Genomic DNA, 23975 nt, shown 5'->3' with positions numbered 1-23975 from the left:
AGGATGTTGTATATTATTACTGAAAAACTTCATAGTTTTATCTGTCCTCAAATAATTTCTCCAGGCATCTGATATAGTTTTTTTTTTTTCCTTTTGTCTGACTTGATGTGAAAAAAAAAAAAAACACATCCTATTTTACCAAGTGACCACTTGTATTTTCTTATGCACTTATGACTGATTTTATATCATTAATTAATGTGTTGTTATTTATTAATTATAAGGCATTATTTAATTACATTATCAATATTGATATATCTATCTTTTCTTCCATACTAGAATGTAACTTCCTAGAAAGATGGACTAATGTTAATAAATTATGTATATATATATATATATAATATAAATTTGAAGGAAAATTAGCTAAACTCTTCATTTTATGGATAGTCAAATAAATATAATTTTGGTGACTATTTTAACTTTTTCCTCATAGGAATACATGGATTCAAATAAATATATTGAACATTTGCTAACACAACTGGAGGAACAACGTCGAAATCTCTGGAGGTAAGTTGAATTAATATCCTATTTACTTGTGTGGTAGAGTATGTCTTGTTTTTATCCTTATTTGAAATATAATACACCCCTTCACCCAGAGAAAAACAGCCATAGTTAAGCCAATTATTGGAGGCAAGGTAGAATATATTATTCACCTACAATATGATTATACTATTAAAAATTGTTTTCCATGAATCTATAAGTGTGGGTTAATCGTGACTACAATTATAGAATTATGTAGTCAGAATGGACTACAATATTTATTTTGTCTAGGATGATACAGGAAAAAAATTCACTGACTCAAGAGTTGAAGTTCTTAAGTTTAAATCTTACTCCTGATGTGTTTCTCTCTGTGTGACTTCATTCATGTTCAGTTGTAGTATGTCACTCTTTGTGACCCCGACTTCTTTGGAATCATTTTTTCTCACTTGTATAATGAGGGGGTATATAGTCTCTAAAATCCCCCAGTTCTGTTTCTATGATCCTTCAATTGAGTTATAGAGAGGTAAATTCACCTGTCAAAGAATGTAAAGTTAACAGGTCAGTGATCTGTTTACTATGTTTCCTGCCAGATACTTATTTATAAGCCCCCTAGAAACTTCTGATTCTGGACATTTCAAAAGTAGATTAATTTTGTCTTAGATAAGTATTTTGAGATGTTTCTTGCATTATTATTGTTTCTCTTTTTGGGGGGGAAGAGGGTCTATGTATAATAGAATACTTTTTTTAATGAGAAAATAAGATTTAAAGATGTGATGTAAATTTTTTTTTTAAAGAGGGGTGTTTATTTCAGTTAAGAATATTGAAGAAAAATATACTTTGTGACTAGAGGATAAAATAATCAGTGTCAGATTGTCAAGTCCACATGATCCCACAGGATTCCAAAAACAGATGGAGTTTGTGGTGTAAGGACAGAGAAAATGGTTGTGAAACTATTGTCTAAAATCTTGAGTCATTATAACCATGCTGGATCCAGGTAGCTGCTGTGAAATTGATCATTCAATTTTCTCAACTCTTATACTACTTATCATCTTAACTACATAACTTGTATATCTATTATATTGTGTCAAAAGCTATAGATATAGTTTCATATAGTGGTGTAATCTACCCAAAAAGGCCATTGATTCTCCAAGAACAAGAATTGGGCCTTTTTAAAAAAGTAACTCCTCCTCCCCCATAAAAACACATAGAACCAAATAGAGGAAAAATGTATTTAAGTCTATTACTGGTCATTATGTCAGGCAATACCATTCCTACTTAAATAGCTCCCCAAAATAATCTAGTAAGATGAATAATATTTTAATGTAATAACTAGTAAGAGAATATTACCAAAAATATACTATATCAGCTATTTTTTTCTGTCGCATTGTTATTTTTAACCTAAAGAATTGTCTATCATGAGAAACAATATGTTGTCATTTCTTATACAGAAATCATGTGTATATGTATGCCCAAACATATATGTATGTGGTATGTATAGCAGTCTGATGGTTCCCAACACACGCACACAAAACAAATATACGTATATTCCTATATATGTATATATGTATACAGATATATACATGTATCTATACACAGAAATAGATGTGGCATTCCTCCAATGTATTAATCTAATTTTTGTTTATAGAAAAACCTCTAGCTAATGGGCCAGAATTCCTTTCTGGTATTGGTTCTGCCCCCTCACTAGCTGTTTAACCTTGGACATTTACAATGCTTAGTTTCCTAATAATTAAAAAAAAAAGAAGAAGGTATTGGACAAAAGGATCTTTGAGGTCCCTTCTGTTGCTAAAATTCTATAACACAAAGAATTTTAACATACTATGTTATTAACTGAAATCCCAGTTGCTTTTAGATAATCTTATAGATTTTCCTCTTAATATATACGATTTGGCTTATACCATTTTACTATTGGCATTGTGTGACTCAGTTTATTATATTAATTAAATCAATGAAAATATTTTATGGCAGATGATTTGCTTATAACTTCCACTGACATGTTGGTTATTATGTGTTTTAAAGAATTTATAGCATCATCAATCTTCCGACATGTTTGCATTAATTAGGGTGTATCTACATAAAATATTTCATTGACCTATTAACAAGCACTTATTAAATACCTACTCTGCACTAGACACTATCTTAGGCATTAGAGATTTAAAGGCAGAATGAAATAATTATATCTTTCAAGTAGCCTTTTTATGTTTATGTTTTTGTCCTTTCAACAGAAAGTGGGAGTCTTTGGCCACTGAAACCACACAAAACTATAATTTTTTAAAGAAAATTTTGTTAGATATAAAGTGAAAAGTAAGCATATCTTTGATTAAATTTTGATATGTAAAATATTCAATTGGGTTTTAATGGAAAAAAACTGAAATAGCAAAAAACTATGTTTTTGAGTGTCTTAAAGTAACTGAAATGACTCTTTTTGTTTTCTGGAATACAATTAAATTAAAATCTCATTTCTGACATGGACTTAACCTCATTTAAAACAAAAGCTTAAATACTTGTGTGTTATAATTTTCATTTTTTTTTTACTTCAGAGATGGAATTACTACAGTAGGTGAATTGAAGTTTTATTTGTTGTAGTAGAAGATACAGAAATAAGCCCTATTCAAATAGTAATCAAGAGCAATAATGTGTATTTGAATACTTTAAATAACTGGCAGCAAGCAAATGGAAATTGAAAATGAAAACCAATAATAGCAGATTTACATGATATTTATTGAATCATGAAATTCCATTTGATTATATTTTGCAAACAGAATTCAACTTGACTGACTTAAAGAGTTATGCTTTATGATTGTTATTATAGCTTCATTATTAGAATTGTAGCAAAACTGTTTTTGGTGAATGATATATTTGCAACAGTCAGCAATATGGAAAAAAATATTTTTGTCAATTGGACTAGATGTTTAGAATGCTTATTCAAGATTTAGAGTGAAATCTTTGATCTGTAAAGAATCATGAAAATAGCTAGTCATGTACAATAAACACAATTTGATTTTTTGCAACTAGAACCATGTCCCAGAAAACCAGTATAGATCACTGGTCTGACTTTATCTTGTTTTTCAATTGTGGAGGCTACCATTTTTACATATAGTGAGTAGATTGTTTGAGACCTTATACATTCCATCTATTCTGAAGCAGTTAGTGACTTTTAAAAATGGAATATATAAATGCTAACAAAATCTTACAATGTAGCTTATTCATAAAAAAATTACAAATTAATATGGACTTATGATCCCCATTTTAGATAGTAAAAATGAAAAGCATGGCATACATATATAATTTCCTCATTATTACACATAGAATAACAAGAAAACTGGACTAGTAGCAGAAGTTTAATTTCATATGCTCAAAAAGTTATCAAACTGTGCATATCCTTTGATCCAGCAGTGTTACTACTGGGCTTATATCCCAAAGAGATCTTTATAGAAGGGAAAGGGACCTGTGAGTGTGAGAATGTTTGTGGCAGCCCTTTTTGTAATGGCCAGAAAGTGGAAACTGAGTAGATGCCTATCAATTGGAGAATGGCTGAATAAATTGTGGTATATTAATATTATGGAATATTATTGTTCTGTAAGAAATGACCAGCAGGATGATTTCAGAAAGGCCTGGAGAGATTTACACAAATGAATGCTGAGTGAAATGAGCAGGACCAGGAGATCATTATATACTTCAACAACAATACTATATGATGATCAATTCTGATGGACCTGGCCATCTTCAGCAATGAGATGAACCAAATCAGTTCCAATGGAGCAGTAATGAACTGAACCAGCTACACCCAGTGAAAGAACTCTGGGAGATGACTATGAACCACTACATAGAATTCCCAATCCCTATATTTTTGCCCGCCTGCATTTTTGATTTCCTTCACAGGATAATTGTACACTATTTCAGAGTCTGATTCTTTTTGTACAGCAAAATAATGGTTTGGACATGTATAATTATTTTTTATTTAATTTATACTTTAACATATTTAACATGTATTGATCATCCTGCCATGTAGGGTAAGGGGTGGAAAAATTGGAACAAAAGGTGTGACAATTTTCAATGCTGTAAAATTACCCATGCATATAACTTGTAAATAAAAAGCTATTAAAAATTTTTTTAAAGAAGTTTAGTTTCAGGGATTTGAAATTTCCTTCCTTATTTTTCAGTGCTTAATAAGGTTTACTTCATATTGTGTAACCATCTGTTGTACAACAAAGAAATATGCTGTTGTAATCACAGTCTTAAAATGACTAGTTATCCTGAAATAATATTGAGTTTTTGACCATAATAAGACTATAACCAAAAGTTTTTTTAAAGGGTTCTTGTAGAAATCAAATATGATTGCCTGTCAGTTGGTACAGATCTAGACTGACTGATATTTCTGACAACAACAAATTCCCCTTAAAAGGAAAATGTTGTGGAAATTTATGTGAAGAATTGGAAAAGTAGAAGCCAAGTTCAAAAGGTTATCCAAAGGTTGACTGGAAACCCATTTGTTTTTATTGTGTTCTCTCTCTCTCTCTCTCTGAATAATAAAAAAAACACATGGTCATGTACCAATTGCACAGAATCATTTCAGATTATTATAATTGTCTTCATGTTTATGTGCTTGCACGTGGAATGTTAGAAGAGAGGAAAGGGACTCCCCCCCCCTTTCACCCCTTGTTACTTTTTTATATCATCTGATACTTTGCAATTTGACTAAATATATCTATGACTGACAAGACAAATTGAAAAGAAACAACAGCTGAGAGCTTCTTTGTCTTAACATTTGACAAGTATCTTTATCCATATGCAATCTCAAATTAAATGTTTAGAGGAACAAACACTTTAAAATTATAAATGATATACATTTGACAACTGGAATTTAATTTTTTGTTTTCTATCATGTGTACTACAAGATGAATATATGTTGCATTTTTATCAGTTCTTTTTACTATAAAATATTTACATGATAGACACCTCTGTGTGTAATTTTAGTTTCTCATGGGTTTAAATAATACATGACTCAAATAATGTGAATTAACAGCGCTGGGACTTCATTATTTATAAAACCTAACCCTCCAATGTCAAAATATTAATTTCATATTGTCATAACAAATAACAGAGAAAACATAATCACCTTGAACAAATGAAGCTGTAAGCAAAAAGGAATGAAATAATTGGGTGAAATCAAGGGCAGTGTATTGCTAATCCAAATAATACATGTAATCCAAACTTCAAATTTCTAAGATTGGTTGTCTATATTTTTTTTTCAAAAGGCTTGAAAAGTTGAAATAATACTTTCCTTTGGTCACTTTAGCTGATTATAATTTGAAGGAACCGATTTTCTATGGAATCCTAGACAGGACTGCCCTGATTTAAAGGTGGATCTAAAAGAGAAAGGTGTATATTATCACTGGAAAAAAATCATCATTTTATCTGTCTTCAAATAATTTCCTCATTCATCTGCCACAGTTCTATCCTCTCCTCTTATCTGACTTGAAGTTTCCAATCACAGAACTATCTCTTTGGAATAACTAAGAAAGGTTGGGATCATTATTTCAAGAAGGTATCCATTCAGATATTCATATCTTCCAAAAGCAAGATTGGAGAGGGAGAGCAATAAAAAAAGAGAGAAGACAGAGAAAAGAGAGAGAAATGGGAAAAACAGAGGGAGGGAGATAAAGAGAAACAAGGGGAAGAGAAAAAGAATCAATTCTGGGGAATAAAATATGTAGCAAACAAATAGGGAGCTTAATGCTCTGTAATAGAGGTCAAAATTCTGGAGATGGGGGGAGATACTTCATTTAATGCCAGATCAAAAAAAGTACTGTTTTCCTTTTTTTACCTACTCCTTGATAGTTGAGATCAGAGGAGATGGGGGTTACTAGGGTTTCCATTATGTTGCAGTCATTTTAATCCTTACTCAGTTTTTCTAAATTATAATTATAGCCTCAGGCAAGTTCAACTAAATGGGATTTCCTTGAAAATCCATCAATGCCAGTCTTCAATCACCCATCAGGCATGGTTACAAAGAGTTATAGACATTTCCCAGTCCTCCAACCAGTGTAAGTATCCTACCTCTAAGGCTATGCCTTACTCTCAAGGAAAAAAAAAAAAGAATTAATCTGTGCTGTTAAAATGAGGCATAAGCATAGGCTTCTGTAGTCATGACTCAGTAATCCCTTGACAATGAGAAATCAAGCATGAATTGTAGTTAAAAATCTAAATACTTATTGTGTATTGACAACACACCTTTAAAGGAGGATACCATTAAAACCACTTCTGATAGATAATAAGCCACTGATTAAGTAATATCACTCCCTTGTGTACAATTACATTGGCCATTGAAACTAAAGAGGGGATATAATAGAATTACAGTTCCCTGAATTAAGTGCATACAACAGAGTCAACCTTGTCCAACTCAGACACTGAACCCTGTGATTTGATACATATCACAGTGATCCATGAATATTTCAACATGGGGAATTAACCAGTGTTTGAACCCAGGCCTCTAGGATAAAAGCTATAAAGGACATATTTTAAATTTTATCAGAATTACAAACAAATAAAGTCAATGTAAATTTGGCATTGAATAAGGCAATTTAGAGTCCCTGGAATGCTCCTCTCCCCGCCCCCCCTCAATATATGGCAACACCATTAGGTTATTTCCAAAGGAAACCATTTTATTTCTATTCAGGAAGATATGAGATTTTGAGATTCATAATGAAGATCTACCCTAGTAATATGCAAGGTCAAGTTTCTTTTTAACAATTTTTATATGCTTTCCATTCTGTGTATGTGTGTGTACATGCATACACATATACTCATGTAAACATACATATACACAAATGTACATAGAATGTTGACCCCCCATAGAATATAATAACAGTAGATATCACTAAGCACTTTCAGGCAAGGAAGTAGAATATTGCAATATTTCTTATCTTCCATTTTGCTTCCCTAGGGAATCATGGAATCAAAGATAGCTATGACAACATAATAAGAAAAATCAATTATTCCCTTAATATTTATCAAATATCTACTATTTATAAAACTGTACTGTTGTAAGGAAAATGAAGAAATATAAGTCGTGGATGTACTTAAGAAACTTACAATCTAGTTGGAAAGAAAATAATTTAAAAATTAAGTAACAAGTATGGATTAACTAATTTTGTATGAAACAAGAAAGCACAAAGTAGTTCATAATGAATTGTCAAGTGAGTAGTATAAAGAATAAGCACCAATGAAGCAGAAGGTGAGGAGCTTTGGACTGGAAAGACTTCCTGAAAGGGATTGTGTTTTAAAAGATGAGTGGGGATTTGGAGAGATGGAAAGGAAAGGAAAGAAAATTACAGATTGGTAGAAAATGATAGAAGAAAAAAAAAAAAAGGAATGACCTTGGCAAAGGTCCAGAGATAGGAAAGTACAAAGTTTGTGAGAGAAAAGTGTACAGATTAGAGAAGAGAATACTGGAAAATAAAGTAAAAGGAGGAAAAATGATTAGTTGAACAAGTAATGAAAATATTATTAATAAAATTATTTGAATTAATGTAATAGTGTTGCTTTGTCATACTATCATCAAAATCATCATCATCAACAACAACATCATAGTTACGATCAGATCACAGGATCATAGCTTTATAACTGGGAGGTCTTTTAGAGCAGGCCTTCTTAAACTTTTTCCTTGCAACATCTTTTCATTCAAAACAATTTTACATGACCCCAGGTATGTAGGTGTATAAAATAGATTTACAAATCAAACATTTACTGACATTAAACCATAAAGAAATTTATTTTAAAAGTTTTTTGGTATACACATAATTTTATCATTTATTAAAGACCAAAGAAAATTTGCATACTGAGATAGATATACTCGTTAATTTTTATATAAAAATTAAATCTTGGTGGAATATTTGATATCGTTTACTGTTGTCAGATTTTCATGACTCCCACATTCAGGTTAGGTGATCCCATAGTATAAAAAGTTTTGCTTTAGAGAACACCCTGTCCAAATTCTACCATCCCCTACTCTTTTGCAAGCACCATTTATGACTAAGTCACCTGAGACTCTTCTTAGAGTCTTCTTAGGCAGATGACTTGATTAAACTTATATAACTAAGGTGGCAGAGCCAATATTCAAATTTATGAAAATTGACTTATCAACAATTTCATTTAGAGCCTTTTGTATACAAGTGTATTTTAAGTTATCTTATGGTAAAGCATAAACAAGATCAATGTCATATTTTTTTCTCAGCTGTAAAATTTAGTACACAGAACATAATAGACCTCGTCAAAGAAACAACTGAGAATTTCTAGAATCTAATATTCATGGTCTTTTTTTTTTTTTAAGTGCCCACAATGTGGCAGATACAAAGCTATCTTACTGGACATGATACAAAGAATTTTTATATTATTCCACCAATTCAACACATTTAGGAAAGAATTTGTTATTGAAAACATTTAGTACATCATTCTTTTTACAAGTATTGATTAATAAGTTTTGTACAAAGTGCTGGGGATGGAAGATCTTAAGTAAAGCAAACAAGGAAGGAGACAAAGATATTATTCTTGAGGCACTTGTGCTCTCTAATCATTATTAGGCCATGCCAGTATGATCAAATAATATCACAATTAATTTATAATTTAATGCTTTAACACTCAAACTACATAGTAAATACTTTATGAATTAGCAAATAACAAAGTTTTTAAACAAATAAAGTTTTAGAATATTCAAGAAAATGAGAATAACAAATGGTCATAATATTATTAGATCTTTATTACATTAGAATATAGTAGTTATCAAAATTATTTGATGCTCATTAAAATCAGAAAATAGAATAGAAATGATTACATTAATAAGAAACGGAAAGTAGAAAAAAGAAACGGAAGTAAATTATAACAGGAGATGATTAATCCAAAAACATAAATTATTAATGGAACTCCCTTTCTGAAAAGGTGTTTTGGGAAAACTAGATAGTATTTGGCAAAAATTTGGCTTAAACCAGAATCTCAAACTACATTTATTAGAAAATTATTAGAAAATAAATATTCAATTAAATTTGTGGTCACACTATTTTAAAAAACAGAGAATGTTATTTTCCAAAAATAGAGAAGATCTCTTTTCATAACTATACCTTGGTGGAGAATTCTTAGCTAAACAAAAGAGAGTGAGAATGTAACACAAAGCTGAACTTTTATAAAATTTTATAAAATTAATCTTTTTCATAGTTAAAATTAATGAAAAATAAAGAAGTAAAGTGGTAGTTTGAAAAATATTTGCATCAAAAACCACTGATAAAATCTGATGTCTATAATATATGTTCTACCTTCATGACCAAAGAAAAATTCTTGGCTGAGACTAAAGAGGCTAGCAACTTGTATCAATCAGTCTCTGGACTTTATCTGCCCCAGATTAATTTTTCTGGAGATCCCTGACTTCTTGGATGGAAAATAGCCTCCCTAAGTATTTTATTCTATTCTACCCTGGATCTCCAAGGAACAAATCTATCTTTGACTCTATTCAAAGTTACCTACCACATATAGGGGAAGTAAAGGAACTATTCAATAAATGATATAAATAATGAATGGAAAACATAGTTATTCTCATATAGAAAAGGGAATGCTGCATAATTTTTAAATAATTAGAACAGAATCCAGTAATGTATCACTAGTAGTATATTCAGTCATTTGGGAGCCCAATATTCAAACCTCTTTGGGATGAAAATAATTTCATCTCAAACCTTATAGTCAGTTCCATACTTCATTTCCACTAAGTCCTATTAAACATCAAATGGCATTGTCTTTTGGAGGCATTTTTCTGTGATGCTGCTGCCTTCCTTGTCACAAACCTGATCTTAGTAATTATATAGCCACTACATATGCTCCAATTGCACTCTCAGGTTTTCCAGGTTTTTTAATATGACAAGATAGCTACTAGAGGAAAATCCCAGAAACATATAGAAGCAGTCCTAGAGATAGACAGAGACACAAGGAATCAAACCCAAAGCAAGATAGATATACAGAGACAAAAGAGACAAAGAGGCAAGGGGTTAGGGAGTGGGGTGGGGAGGCAGAAATATAAGTCAGCTGGTTAAATTAATATTTTGTAAGGAATCATAAGTCTCCTAGAGGGATCTGTATCTTCCATTATACTAAAGTAAGGAAGAATGCTTCCTTCCTGTACTTATGACTAGAATATCTTGTCTTCTCATTGGTAGCCCATTGGACATCATAAGCTATGAATATAGGTTTCAAATCATTGATAGGAAAAGAAATACATAGAAATTTGCTAGACAGAAGTTCTCTAATCTATCTGGATGTCACATCCTAAAATAGATGATATCCACACATGCTGAAATATTTTTTTATGTAGTCCTCAAGGGTCAGGTAAAGAATATATGCACACAATTGAAAATGGAGTTTATAGAAGTCCCTCAAGGGGTCTAAAGGGTAATCAGAGAGATATACTTGGAAAAAAATAATGTGGAATATAACAGCAAAAGAAATTTCCCCAACAGATAAGTCGTTAAAGAATATACATAGCTTTTAAAAAGAAGCATTATAAATTATTAATAACCACATGAAATCAGATTCTCAATCATGAATAATAAGATAAATGTAAATAAAGACAACCCTAAGGTTTCATGTTATACTCCAGATATTAATAAGGATTTCATAAATTGGAAATAGTTTTAGAGGAATTATGGGAAGAAGTGTCCATAATATACAGTGAATAGAGAAGAAGAATGGTAGTAGTTTAATAGTTTTGTATATCACATGGAATTACATGAGAAAAATGACAAATCTGACCAAACTCTTTGATCCACAGATCTTATTACAATGCATTTTTCTCAGAATATTTATAACAACTGTTTTGTGATCATGAGAAACTGGAAACAATATGTCTGTCCATTGGTTTGGGAATGACTAAAAAATGAAATATTATCTGAATACACTGGAATATTATTAAATATTTAAAAATTATGAGAAATTCAGAATAAAAAGAGAAAGATTTTTAAGAACTGATGCAGAACCAAGAAAACAGTATACACAATGACTATAATAATTACTGATCAGAGAAGGGAGTTAAACTATGACAAAATGAAAAACATAATCATCAGAGAAAACAGAAATTAAAACATATCTTTCAATTCACAGCAGAGAAATGAGGGACTATTAAGACAGAATGTTACATAAATGTGCAGATATGATATTACTATATCAGATTTTTTTTACTAAATTTTCTTTTTCACAGGAAAGATGGTTCAGTCTGGAGAAGGTGATGTCAAACAATGTAGGCAGTATAGATTAGTACTATTAAAAAAAATGCTGGAGTCGAGAGTTGAAGACCTGAATATGAATTTGGCTCTTAATAATTGTGGGATTTGACTTTATCTTTCCAATTCATCATTTCTTAGTATTTAGAACAAAGCTAATATTAATGTTACTTTGCAGGGTTTTTGAGAGGAAAATATTTGTAAATTAAAAATCAAATGATAATAATATTTATATAACTTTTTGCAAAGGTCATATTCTGTGCCCTACTTTCTATTCATAACAATTCTGTGAGGTAGATTTCACAGCTATTATAATTTCTATTTTATAGATAAGAAAACTGGAGGTAAGATGGATGAAGTGACTGACTCAAGGTTACAGAGCTAGTTAAATATTTTTGGAAGAGATCAAACACAAAATTTCCTGTTTCCAAGTCTCTTGTTTTGTATATTATACCACCTATATCCCCTATAAAATGAGCAATTATTATTTTCATTATTATCATTATTCATGTTATTTGAGTAGCCTTGAATGTCAACTTGGGAATTTTAGATTTGATACTGATAGCTACTATGATTTCATGATGAAGATAGTACAGGGCCAAGTGATGGACAGATTGTCAAATTATCTTGATATGAGTCAACAGACATTAGATTAAGCACTTAGATGTTAAAGTTAGAGAACAAAAATTAACAAGACCTCTAATCATAAGGTGTTTATAATCTATAAATCAATGATGTGAATAATCAGTCAGTTATTCAAATACTGCCATATTTCCAAGACTATTGACAAAATTCTGTGGCCATCTGAGGAACACTAAAGCCTTACAGACCAATATTTCTGGCTCTATTATATAGCTTCATCTAACAAATATTATTATATCGCAATAGAAAATCTTGTCATTATTTTGTAAATTTATGAAGTTCACCATAATAAAACTGAGAAAAGTTTAAATATGAGATGAGTAGTTACAAAGAGGTGATTAATGTAAGTAGCGATGCAAAGAAAAGAATACTGATTTTGAAATGAGAAGATCTGGGTTCAAATTGTACCTGGCACTTCTTTGTGACTATGGAAAAGCTGCTGACCCTCAAGAGCCTTCAGTATTTCATCTATAAAATGAGGATGAGAAAACCTTTAAAGTCCTTTCTACCATTAGCTCTATAATGCTATAATTTATATACACTACTTAAAGTTTATTCCTCTTTGTCCTTGAACATCTTTCTTTAAAAACTTGTCTCCAAAAATTTAGTTCTGATAAGATTTGGGAAACCTATAGATATTAACCACCACTTAAACTAAAAACAACTTATTAAAATGTATTTGCAAGACTATTTTTAGATCATCCCATGCCTTAATATGGCCTGAGGCCTAAAATAATTTATTTCTCTGAAATTAAAATAAAGAGCCTCAAGTAAAAGACATTTCTTAGATTTATTTGGGGTAATAAAGAGCACAAATATCCCCCACTAAGTTGAAAGAAGAAAAACTCCAGCAGGCAATAGTATAAATGACTTTCCTGACATAAATGCATTTATTAAGGTTGAAGTGTATCCACAGTAAAAAATGAATGAGTACTTTATTCTAGGAAAAGATATGAAAAGTGTAATCTACCATAGCCCACTATTTAATTTTAATTTAAATGGAGGAAAATCCATTAAATTGTTAGTGCACAGAGATACTTGTCATTTTGGGGATAGTGAAAACTTTAAAATGTGAAAAATGTTAACTGGGGTTTTCTTTAACACAAATCTAATGGTAAACAATTTTCAGTGAGAGCACTATGCCTAGCATATGTATGGGACTGCATACCAACATGAGTGAACATGGAGTTAAAAAGAAAGTCCATCTGTTTTTTAACATGTGCTCTTATTTGAGAAAATATGAATCTATCTGAGCTTTCTATGTTCATATATTTTTTGGTCAACAATGTACATAGGCTTCTAAAATGAAGAAACATAGAGTTTTATATTCTCCCAGAAACATGACCACTCATTGTTGTATTAATAATAATCCAGAAGAATGAATATACATGATAAAAATAAGTTAATCTTGCTAAAAGGATTTTAACTCTCCCCTTCTGATACACATACACATGCATATATATATATATATATATATATATATATATATACACACACACACACACGTACGTGTTTACATAAATATGTAATTACATATGAAATACACACATACACATATACCTACATATGCAAATACATTTGTGGGAACATGACCCAAATTTAACAGATACCTATGTGTAAAAACATACATGTGCATATATACATAGCATATGTAATGTGTATGTATGTGTATTCCATAAAAACACTTGTGCAGTTTTGTCTTTATTTTCATAATTAAAATATAACTTGGGACTAAATTAATAGTGGTAATATTCTGTTCCTTCCTGTCTTCTTTCCCCAATTCCTACTGTCTATTCCTTTTTCACTCATGTGAGAAAAACAAAAGTCCCTGGGCTTCTGACTGAAGGTATAGTTGAGTCAGAGGATTACCCATTGGGGGGAAAAACACAATTATTTGGGCCTCGGGTTTGGCTGGTGCTATTTAAATGAAGAAGCACTTCTATTTTTAGATGAACCTTGAGGTGCATCAAATAGCCCTCAGGAATATATTAATTTAAAGTTTAAAATGTTTGAGTTCAGTTATTTTGGTTCTTATGAAAGAACAAAAATGAAGGTAGTCATTTTTCTCTTTATTACCATAGGAAAAAATAGGAAATTGCATCTTTTACTCTTTTTTTTTAATAAACCCAAAAGAACTGAATTGAATTTCTTAAGTCATAGGATTGAAAGGCTTTACACCTCAGAACACAATTGTTACAGTGAAAATCTCCATAGTTAAGGAAAGGGATAGAAAGAACCATGGAGTTAACATGCAAAAAAGAATTTCTTAATGGGAATGCTTGACATTGTGGATGCTGGTTTTCATATAAGCATATTCTCCTTCCAATTTAATTTGTTCTTGGGGCACAATGAATCCACTCTCCTTGCAACCTCTTTTAGAATATTCTTTGCTATTGACCAACAGCAATTCAAAAGGATGACCATAGCCTGCTAGGTTTTACAGTGATTAGAGCCCTGGCCCTAGAATAAGGAGGACCTCTGGCTTTAGACATTTGTTTAGTAGCTGTGTGATGTTGGGCAACTCACTTAATTTTGTTTGCTTTAGTTTCCTCATCTGTAAAATAAGCTGAAGAAGGAGATGGCAAAGTACTCCAATATGTTTTGCCAAAAAAAGAAAAGGAAAAAAAAATGGTATCACAGAGAGTTAGACATGAGTGAAACATCTTAACAACAACAACAAAATAGAACAAATACAAAAAGTAAAGAATATGTTTATAAAATTTATCTAAAAGACATCTCTTCTCTTCTGCCCTTCTGACACATATACTCATATCATCACCAAATACAAATAGATAATTTTATTCCTTTCCTTACTCTCATTCTAACTTTATTTAAAATGGTTTATGACATGGAGGCTGAAATCTTACCTTTAAACTAGGAAGAACTCAGTTCAAGTCCCATTTATGACACATAAAGTCTTTGTGGCCCTTAGCAAATCATTTCAACTCTCAGTACCTTCAGCAAGTGTTTATATGTTGCAAATAGTTACTGTAATTCCCTATATCAGTGAAGTTACAGACACAGTTACTATTCTTATCCCCATTCAAAAAAAAGTTTTTGTATTAAGAATTAGGGCAAGGTAGGACATTTTGGGAGATTTGGGCATGTCGTAACACATAGAATTATTTCCATCATGCCTTAGACTTTTCTAAAGGTCAAAGGATGGCATTAACCCCAGGACCCCACAAACTACTGTAGATTATGTAAACAAAAAGAAAAAAAAAGGAGTGAGTATGTGCATCTGTGCACATGTTTGAAGAAATAAGGGTTTGGATGGCCTTTCTATCCTTTAAATAGCTTCAGTTCTTCAAGCTTAACTAAAGTCAAATGAAAAAATGTACTATAAAAATAAACACTTGGATGCTATTTTTATTCTGCTCCTGGAGAATCTGTTTTGGACTTCAGTCTTTAAACAAACAAAAAAAAAAAATGAACGAATCTCTGTCTTCCTTTTTCTTTCTCCCACACACTCTTTTTTTATATCCAAACACAGAAATCATAGCATTTCCAGAATAAGAATCTGTAGTAAGGACTGCCAACCTTCCGTCAGTAATGGATCTACTTTTTACTTCCTCTAATTTCAAAGATTGCCAGGAATATAATCACTTGTATGACAGGAAACAAAATATATGAGCAAAGGAATTGGGGTGGGTGAAAATAGTAGAGAAGTTGTTGCTGTTTTGGCATATCCATCCCTATATCTCAGAGACATTTTCCAGCAAGAAAGGAAGGGTCACATGGCTTTTAAGTATATGTAATCCCACTGAAAATTCCTTTAAGCCATTGGCAAAGATATGGTTTCATGACTGACTTCCTACAGTTGAACGGGTCACACTTAAAAATTGCTCAATCAGAAGCTACCATTTGGGAACACCTGTTATACAGTATTGATGCAAGTTGCATTTTTCTGATAGGGGACAGCTTCATTTAATAAAAAAAAAAATCGTAACAAAGACATGTAAAACTGACTCCATTCTATTCTGCCTCTGATCCAATGATAAAGTAACCCATGCTATTCTTTTGCAGAAAATGGATATATGGATTAGATATAATAGAAACAATTGTATTCAAAATGGGTTGGATGGCTATTCACATAAGGCATATTGGACGGCATATTCGCAACATAGCTGTTAATGGTTCAAGGTCAACCTGGCAGGACATTTTCAGAGTACACTAGGATCTATGGTCTTATATAGTTTTGAGATTTTTATCAATGGCCTAGATACAGGCATAGATGACATCCTTAATTAAATTTGAAAATGACATAAAGATAAGAGGGATAATTAACATAGTGGAGGACAAAATCAGAAATCAACAGGCTGATTGTGACAGGCAATCTAACAAGATTATATTCAATAGGAATAGATGCAAAATGTGCAAAAAATGATATAGAAAGTGAATTTTGCAAGTATCTGAAAAAGTTATAGGTTTTTAATGAACTACAAACTTAATAATGAGTCAGTAGAATGATGAAAGTGCCAAAAAAGACTAAAATGATTTGAGGCAACATTACAATGGGCAGACCTTTTCAGAACAGGGAGATGACTGATCTACCTTATTCCCCCATCCCCACTTCATTTCAAGTATTGTTTTAATTGTGGGTTTCATGGATTAAGAAGTGAGTTGATATCCTGGAGTGTATCCAGAAAAGGGCAATCTAGATGGCCAATGTTATTGATTCCATTTTATATTATAAAAAATTGTAGCAAGTGGGAAATTTTAGCCTCAAAAAGAAGAGACTCAGGAAGGATATAATAGGTGTCTTCAAATGTTTGAAGACCACCACAAAAGATTAGATTTATTATATTTGTCCTTGGAAAGAATGAGAAACAATTGATAAAAGCTACAAGGGAGCAAATTAGATGATAAAGTAAGATTTGGAGGGTGGGGAAAAACCACAATAGTGCAGAATATTGGACTGACTCAAAGAATATGAAATTTAATAGGGGTAGATATGAAACAATATTTGGTTAAAAAAGCTTCAGAAAAACAAAATGGGAGTGGGTTAACTAATAGTTAATCATCTAAAAAAAGATTTGGACATTTGTGTACATGGAAAGTTCAATTTAAGTTGATTGTTATAGAAATGGAAAAAAAACTTATGTAATCAAGCTATATCAAAGAAATTAATTATACAGTAATTTCCAGAACCAAGACATGATGGTCCTGTTAGCTTCTGACCTGATCAGACAATATTAAAGAAATTATATTCAGTTTTGGATGCCATGTTTTTAAAGAGAATATTGATAAGTAGAGCCTAACATATAAAGTTACTTGAAAAAACTTAAAATATTGAATCTGTACAGGACAGAATAATTTCTTTATGTATTTAAAATGATGTAATGTAAGGAGTAGTCTTATTTGGCTCAATCCCAGAAGGAAAGAACCAGGAGCAATTGATAGAAAGGAAGGTTTCATTTTCATTTAAGGATTTTTTTTTTCTAACAATATGTGTAATTCCAAAGTAGGATGAGCGATATCAGTGGTATAGTATCTTCAAAGACAGATTTGCATTCCCCCTCCTTGAATATTTTAAAGAGAGGGCAGAGTTAATTAGGGACATTGGTAAAGTGATCAAGGTTTCATGTAGAAAGGTGAGCTGTGACAAGAAGAGAGTCATTTTTATCCAGAAATTGAGATGTGGAGAGGGGCTGAAGAATATCTAAATGGTAAGGAGTTTAGGAGGAGAAGAGACAAGGAAGCTTTCAGTTAATAGTGTCAAGTTTTTCGGGGAATTATGAAGTGAAGTCCTTCTAGTTCCCTTTCAAATACTTGAGCTTCCAAAATTGCAAGGTCAGAGCTAATACTTTCTTTGCTTTAGATAAGGTGAAAGTGACCCAAGGACCTAAACAATATTACTTAAAATGCTAGGGATTATATCATCTCTTGATATATACAAATTCTGGTCATATAGTGGGAGAAACAAAAACACTGGAATAGGGGTCAGCAGGCTGAATCTAATTTTGTTGTGTCACTAATAAGCTGATTGACTTCAGTCAAGTCTCTGCATCTTCCTGGGATATCTATTATCTGAAAAGAATGGACTGGTTGATATTCAAAGTCACTGGCAGATCATTTACTTTATAACTTCTGTAAATAATCTGACTAGATTATATTATTAGGTGAATGAGGTAAGGTGAGAGAGAGACAAATAGAGATATAAAGACAGAAAGACAAGAAAAAGAGATATAGACAAACACAGAGAGACACATTATTCTTTATAGTGAGAAGAGTCAGCCGTCTTCTTGTAGTACTGGCAAGTTGATGTGACAATCTATTAATATTTTGGCACACAATTTCCTTAAAGACTATGATCAGCTCTTTTTCTCTTGGAAAAAGAATTATTCAGTGGTAATTAAATGGCTTGATGGCAGGCACAGGGCACCAGTGCAAGGCTGGAGTTTAAAACCACTTGCAAATAGTTGTCCAGGAAATCATTTGATTGAATAATGTTTAATTTTCCATAGACACTATGAGCACAGCATGATGGAGAAAGACAATTGCACAATAAAAAAGAACCATGTAGTGCTTGGGTGAACTCTTTCTTCAGGGTAATTGTTTTGTCTTGTGATGACTTCAGTGTTCTCTGGAGACTTGTGACTATCATTGGCTAATTGAAAGCTTATCATATTTATTTACATGTCTTTATCACGTATTTGGTGATACTTAATTATCATAGTCCCCTGCTTTGGAAATGAATAGGTTTGATTTTGAGAGATCCCACTAAAGTAGGTTTGGCTTAGAATTAAAAGCTTTACTGTCAAAATAGAACATTGTCTTTTAGCAATTAGGCTGGATTTTGCCTTTGTAGTTTAGCAATTAGAATCTAAGAAAAGGGCTAGTATAAATTAAAGGTAAAGAGTGTGATCTGTATTGAAATGTAGAGTTGCCAAAAAGCCTACTACCCTTAAAAAAAAAATCCCATCTCATTCAACAAGAATGTCCCAAATCTCTGCCTTTTGATCTCAGATTGTAACTCTAAGATGTTTCTATTAAAAATACATACTTAATACGAGAGAAAGGTATCAAGCTATCCTATTAAAACTCATTAAAAGCTTAAGAAGAATTACTTTAATTGATTGGCTTATTTTGCAGAGCATGGCCCTAAGGGGAAGAAATCTATTTAGATTGTCCTACCTTTGTCCATGAGTTTTCTAATCCTCTCTTCCCTCACAGCCCTCCCTCACTTAAATCCAATTCACTTGTATGGCTTTTTCACTCACTTATGTAATGGTCCTTTCCAGAGTAGAACCATGAAAATACATGGAGTGCTGGGCCTGGAATCAGGAAGACTCTTCCTGAATTCAGACACTGGCTGTGTGACCTCCAGCAAGTCATTTAACCTGCTTTGCTTCATTTGTAAAATGAATTGAAGAAGGAAATGGAAAGCCATTCCAGAATTTCTATCAAGAATATCCCAAATGGAGTCATGAAAAGTTGGATACAATTGAAACAAGTAAATTAAAATCAACAAAATCTGACTTGTCTCTGATGTTTTTCTCAACTTTTCTGTCAATGATTTCCTTTTCTGAATTCTTATAGTGCTTAACACTATGCAGTTTAACACATGTATCCCATTCCACCAATGAAGACTGCAAATTCTCCATATTGCCTTATGCAATGAAAGTTGTATCTGTTTCCATAATATTTTCCAAGAAAATGAAGGCCTTCCCTTTCTCTTTCTTTTGGCATCTTCCCAGCCATCTCTATACTATGGAAGTTTTCACTTGAACTATCATCCCCACTTCTGAAACCTTGAGATACACCTTGGAAATTCACTGAACTTCTAATAGACCAATTTTGAACATATTTTCAGAGCATTCCCACTTTCAGAGCATTCAGTGACTCCCACAGGTATTTGTTCCTCTCCTCCCCCTTCTCAACTTTTTAGCTTCATGTTATATATTGTTTTTTCACTATCAGAATGTAAGCCCTTTGAGGTCAGGGATTGTTTTCATTTGCTTGGATTTATTGCCAACACCTAGCAAAACTGCTCTTTTCTATTCTTGCATTATTATATTATGTATCACATGATACATGCTTGATGCATGAAAATTATATTAAATAACATTGCATCTTACTTAAGTCTACTATGCATTTTTTTCCATCCTTTTTGAGGCTACTTATAATATTCTCCAGAAACTATAGTGTTCCATAATTTGTAAAAGATAGTATCACAAAGAGAACATTTGCATTTTTGTATGAGATAGGCTTTTATAGTGGCAAGTATTAGAAAACAATGATTTTCCAAATTTGAGACCCAGCTTATTATCCACATGAAACATTATAGTTTAATTGGTGACAAGATAAAAACAAACACATATATGGAATACAATGCAAGCATTTTACAGGATAAATAGGAGATAATTAACATAAGTAAAGCTCTGGAATTAAGAGGGCTTGGGGAAAGGTTTCTATAGAATGTCAAATTTTAGTGGGAGAGTCAAGGAGGTCAATAGTTATAGTGAAGGGAAGAGAGCATTCCGGCTATGAGGATGCAGCGAGAGAAAATCCTTGGAATTGAAAGATGGAGAATCTTGTTTATGTTATGAACAGGAAACCAGTATGTGTCAGGGAGTATAGTGTATGAAGACTAGAAAGACTGCAGTTTTTACATTAGATCACAAAGAAATCTGAATACTAAACAAAGCATTTTGTATTTGACCCTAGAGGCAATAGACACCATTGGAGGTTATTGATTAGGAGGGTGACATGTGTGAGACCCCTTAGGGAAATTATGTTAATGGATGAATAAAGGATGAATTGGAGTAAGGGGAGACTTGATTCTGACAGCCTACCAAGCAAGCTACTGCAGCAATCCTGGTGTTAGTTGATAAGCACCTGTGATACTGCTTGGTAGAAGTATCAGAAGAGAAAAGAGTGAAATCAATAAAAGATTGGCTATAGATAAATTGTGAGGAATCAAGGATGACTCTCAGCCAATATTACTCAGTCAGACTTTAAGTCTGAAAATCTGAGAGGATAGTGGTATACTCTACAGTAAAATGAAAAATGGGAGATAGAAGGTTTAGAGAGAAAGATAATGAGTAAGATTAGAAGCCAACAGAAATATACATATGTCTATATATTAATATAGATTTTTATATACCACTATATCAATTTATTTCCATTCATCACGTCTGTCTTTTATTTATTTATATATGTCATCACCCTACTTCTTTTCAAATGTATTCATATTGAGCTTGTACTTGACTTCCTCAACTTTACAAAAAAAAAAATTAACAAGTGTTTTTGCTCATAATGTCAGCTCCTAGGTTCATTTGATCTCCTTCTTGAAACAATTATTTAGCATTAAAATTCTCATAAATATAGTGACACTTAAAGTTATTGTAAACAAAGTGTTATTTACTTTTGTCCATTTCCATTTTTCAGAGTCAGCATATTATTTAAGGAAGCTGGCTTAAAACTGTTATAATTATATATGGTATCTTCTTATCTTTTCCCTTTCTTCTTATTTCCAACTAATCAATATATCTTTTGCTTTTGGCCAATTCTACTTTTAATGAAGTTGTTTTATTCATTGGATTTTTTCCCCCCATTTCACCAATTCTTTTTTTCAAGGAGTTGTTTTCTTTTCTATTTCATCAATGTATTTTTAAAGTTTTCTTAAGTTAATTTCTGTGTTTCCTTTTCCAAACTTCTGCAAAGTTCTCATTTCCTTTCCCCATTTTTCTTCTCAATCTTTTTAAAAATCCTTTTTGAATTCTTCTAAGAAAGCCTTATTAGTTGGAAACAAGTTCATTTCTTTGAGTGTTCAACTGGAGGCATTTTGCCTTTAGTATCCTTAGTATGTGGGTTCTGTTCTTCCCTGTCTTCATAATATCTCTCTATGGTCTGAGTGCTTTTTGCTATTTTGCTCATTTTTAAAAGTTGAGATCTGTTCCTAGGGTAGAGGGGAGATTGTCCTGAGTTTCCTTTACATGGAGATAGGGACTTTGCACTGTGCTGGGGCCAGTGCTACTGTAGACTTCCCCCAGCCCTGGGTGGGCTTGGCCAAATGTGTCTGTTATATGAAAATTCACAGCTCACTATTTGTCTTCTATTGTTGCATCTATAGTCTTATGATTCACTGGTCTTCTGAAGCAGTGCAGAGTAGCCAATATTACTATATTTTAGTTAAGAACCTCTTGCTAGACTCCCCTCATGAGATCTCTCCACCCTGGGCTTCCCTGCACTGCCCTATGCTGAGCTGCAACTCCCCTCTACCCCATTTGAGATAGACCCTTCCTGAAGTCCTTTCCAGATATCTTTTGCTAGAATTTGTTACCTCCAAATATTTTGGGGTTCTGTCACTACAAAATCCATTCAGAGACTTGATCTAATGTTGATTCTGGGAGAAGGCAAGAAGAGCTCAGGCAAAGACCTGTCTATTTTCTGCTATCTTGACTCCACCTCCTACTTCATTCTCAGTGACATCTTTAAACTGTTCTTCATATTTTCCTCTATTTGATTATACTTATTATCACTATTCCAAGGCAAAATGCCTTAGAACACGAGATTATATTTTCTGTTGCTCTTGAGCTCAGAGTGAAAGCAATTTTGCTAATTCAGTATTTGCAGCTTCATGGGGAACACACAAAATAACTGCCTACTATTTTTCTACTTTTAAATGTCTTCATTTTGTATTTCATGAGAATTTTAATATTCACTTGGTTAAATTGTTTTTGTAGGGTGGTAAGGTGTTATTGAAGGAAGACTATATGTTAATGTACTGACAGATGAATTGATGTTTATAAATGCTTTTTTTAAAAAAAATGCTTTTTACTGCCCTTTGCCCACTTTCCCACATTTTAAAATTTTTGTCCATTTCATGAGTTGAAGTTCTCCTCTCCCCCATTCATTATATAGTATTCAACTTTCTGCTGATTCTGTTGAATCTCTCGGCATTTAGAAAATCTGGACCTTAGGCATCAGAAAATTTATTACTAGAACTATATGTGAATTCATACTTTGAGCTTGACAGAACATCTGTATTTTATTTGAATAGTTTTTGTTTTTATATCCTTATATGACACCTGAATTAGCACATTAAGCAGATACTATATGCATTAAAATAAAATATGTGTTAATTTTACATAAGTAATTAAATAATTGAATATTTGAAATATTCCTCTGTATAAAAGGAAAATGACTTTTTTCCATTATTCTAAAGGATAAAATTAGGATAGGTAGAAACAAGGAGCTCAAATAATAAAAGTTGTTCTATATTTTAAATGATTTTAACTATCCAATGTAATGTAATATCCAATGTCTGGATGTCTAGATGATTTGAAGTTATGTTTCTGGATTTGAATAAAGATTGAGCTAGATGGTCTCTAAGTTTCCTTATAATGATCTTATTTTATATAGTATGTGTGTTTATATATAAGCACACAAATATGCATGATCAGGTTGTAGTTTGCAAACCTCTATATAGCACTGAAATGCAAGTAATTATTACCACTATCACCACTATGACTATTTGTTGGTGTTATCACTTACTAAGACTACAGACACTTGTATTGGATAGAAGTTTGAACTAGATAAACTCTATAGTCATTTCCAATGAAAAGTTTCCAG

The 23975-nt window shown here is 32.0% G+C and overlaps 1 protein-coding gene across 2 annotated transcripts in view; it reads left to right on the top strand.

Annotated features, from left to right (window-relative positions):
• The first annotated feature begins 403 nt into the window (after positions 1 to 403).
• Positions 404 to 23975, top strand: part of NCKAP5 (NCK associated protein 5) — a 679630-nt gene continuing 656058 nt past the window's right edge. For both annotated transcript variants that reach the window (XM_031963671.1, XM_031963674.1), the window contains exon 1: positions 404 to 504. In XM_031963671.1, the coding sequence (XP_031819531.1) occupies positions 437 to 504 (68 nt within the window). In that variant the 5' untranslated portion in view covers positions 404 to 436. The remainder of the gene's footprint in view (positions 505 to 23975) is intronic.

Source organism: Sarcophilus harrisii, chromosome 3, assembly GCF_902635505.1.
Source record: "Sarcophilus harrisii chromosome 3, mSarHar1.11, whole genome shotgun sequence".
Classification (NCBI taxonomy): domain Eukaryota; kingdom Metazoa; phylum Chordata; class Mammalia; order Dasyuromorphia; family Dasyuridae; genus Sarcophilus; species Sarcophilus harrisii.
This window is presented reverse-complemented; position numbering and strand designations above follow the sequence as displayed.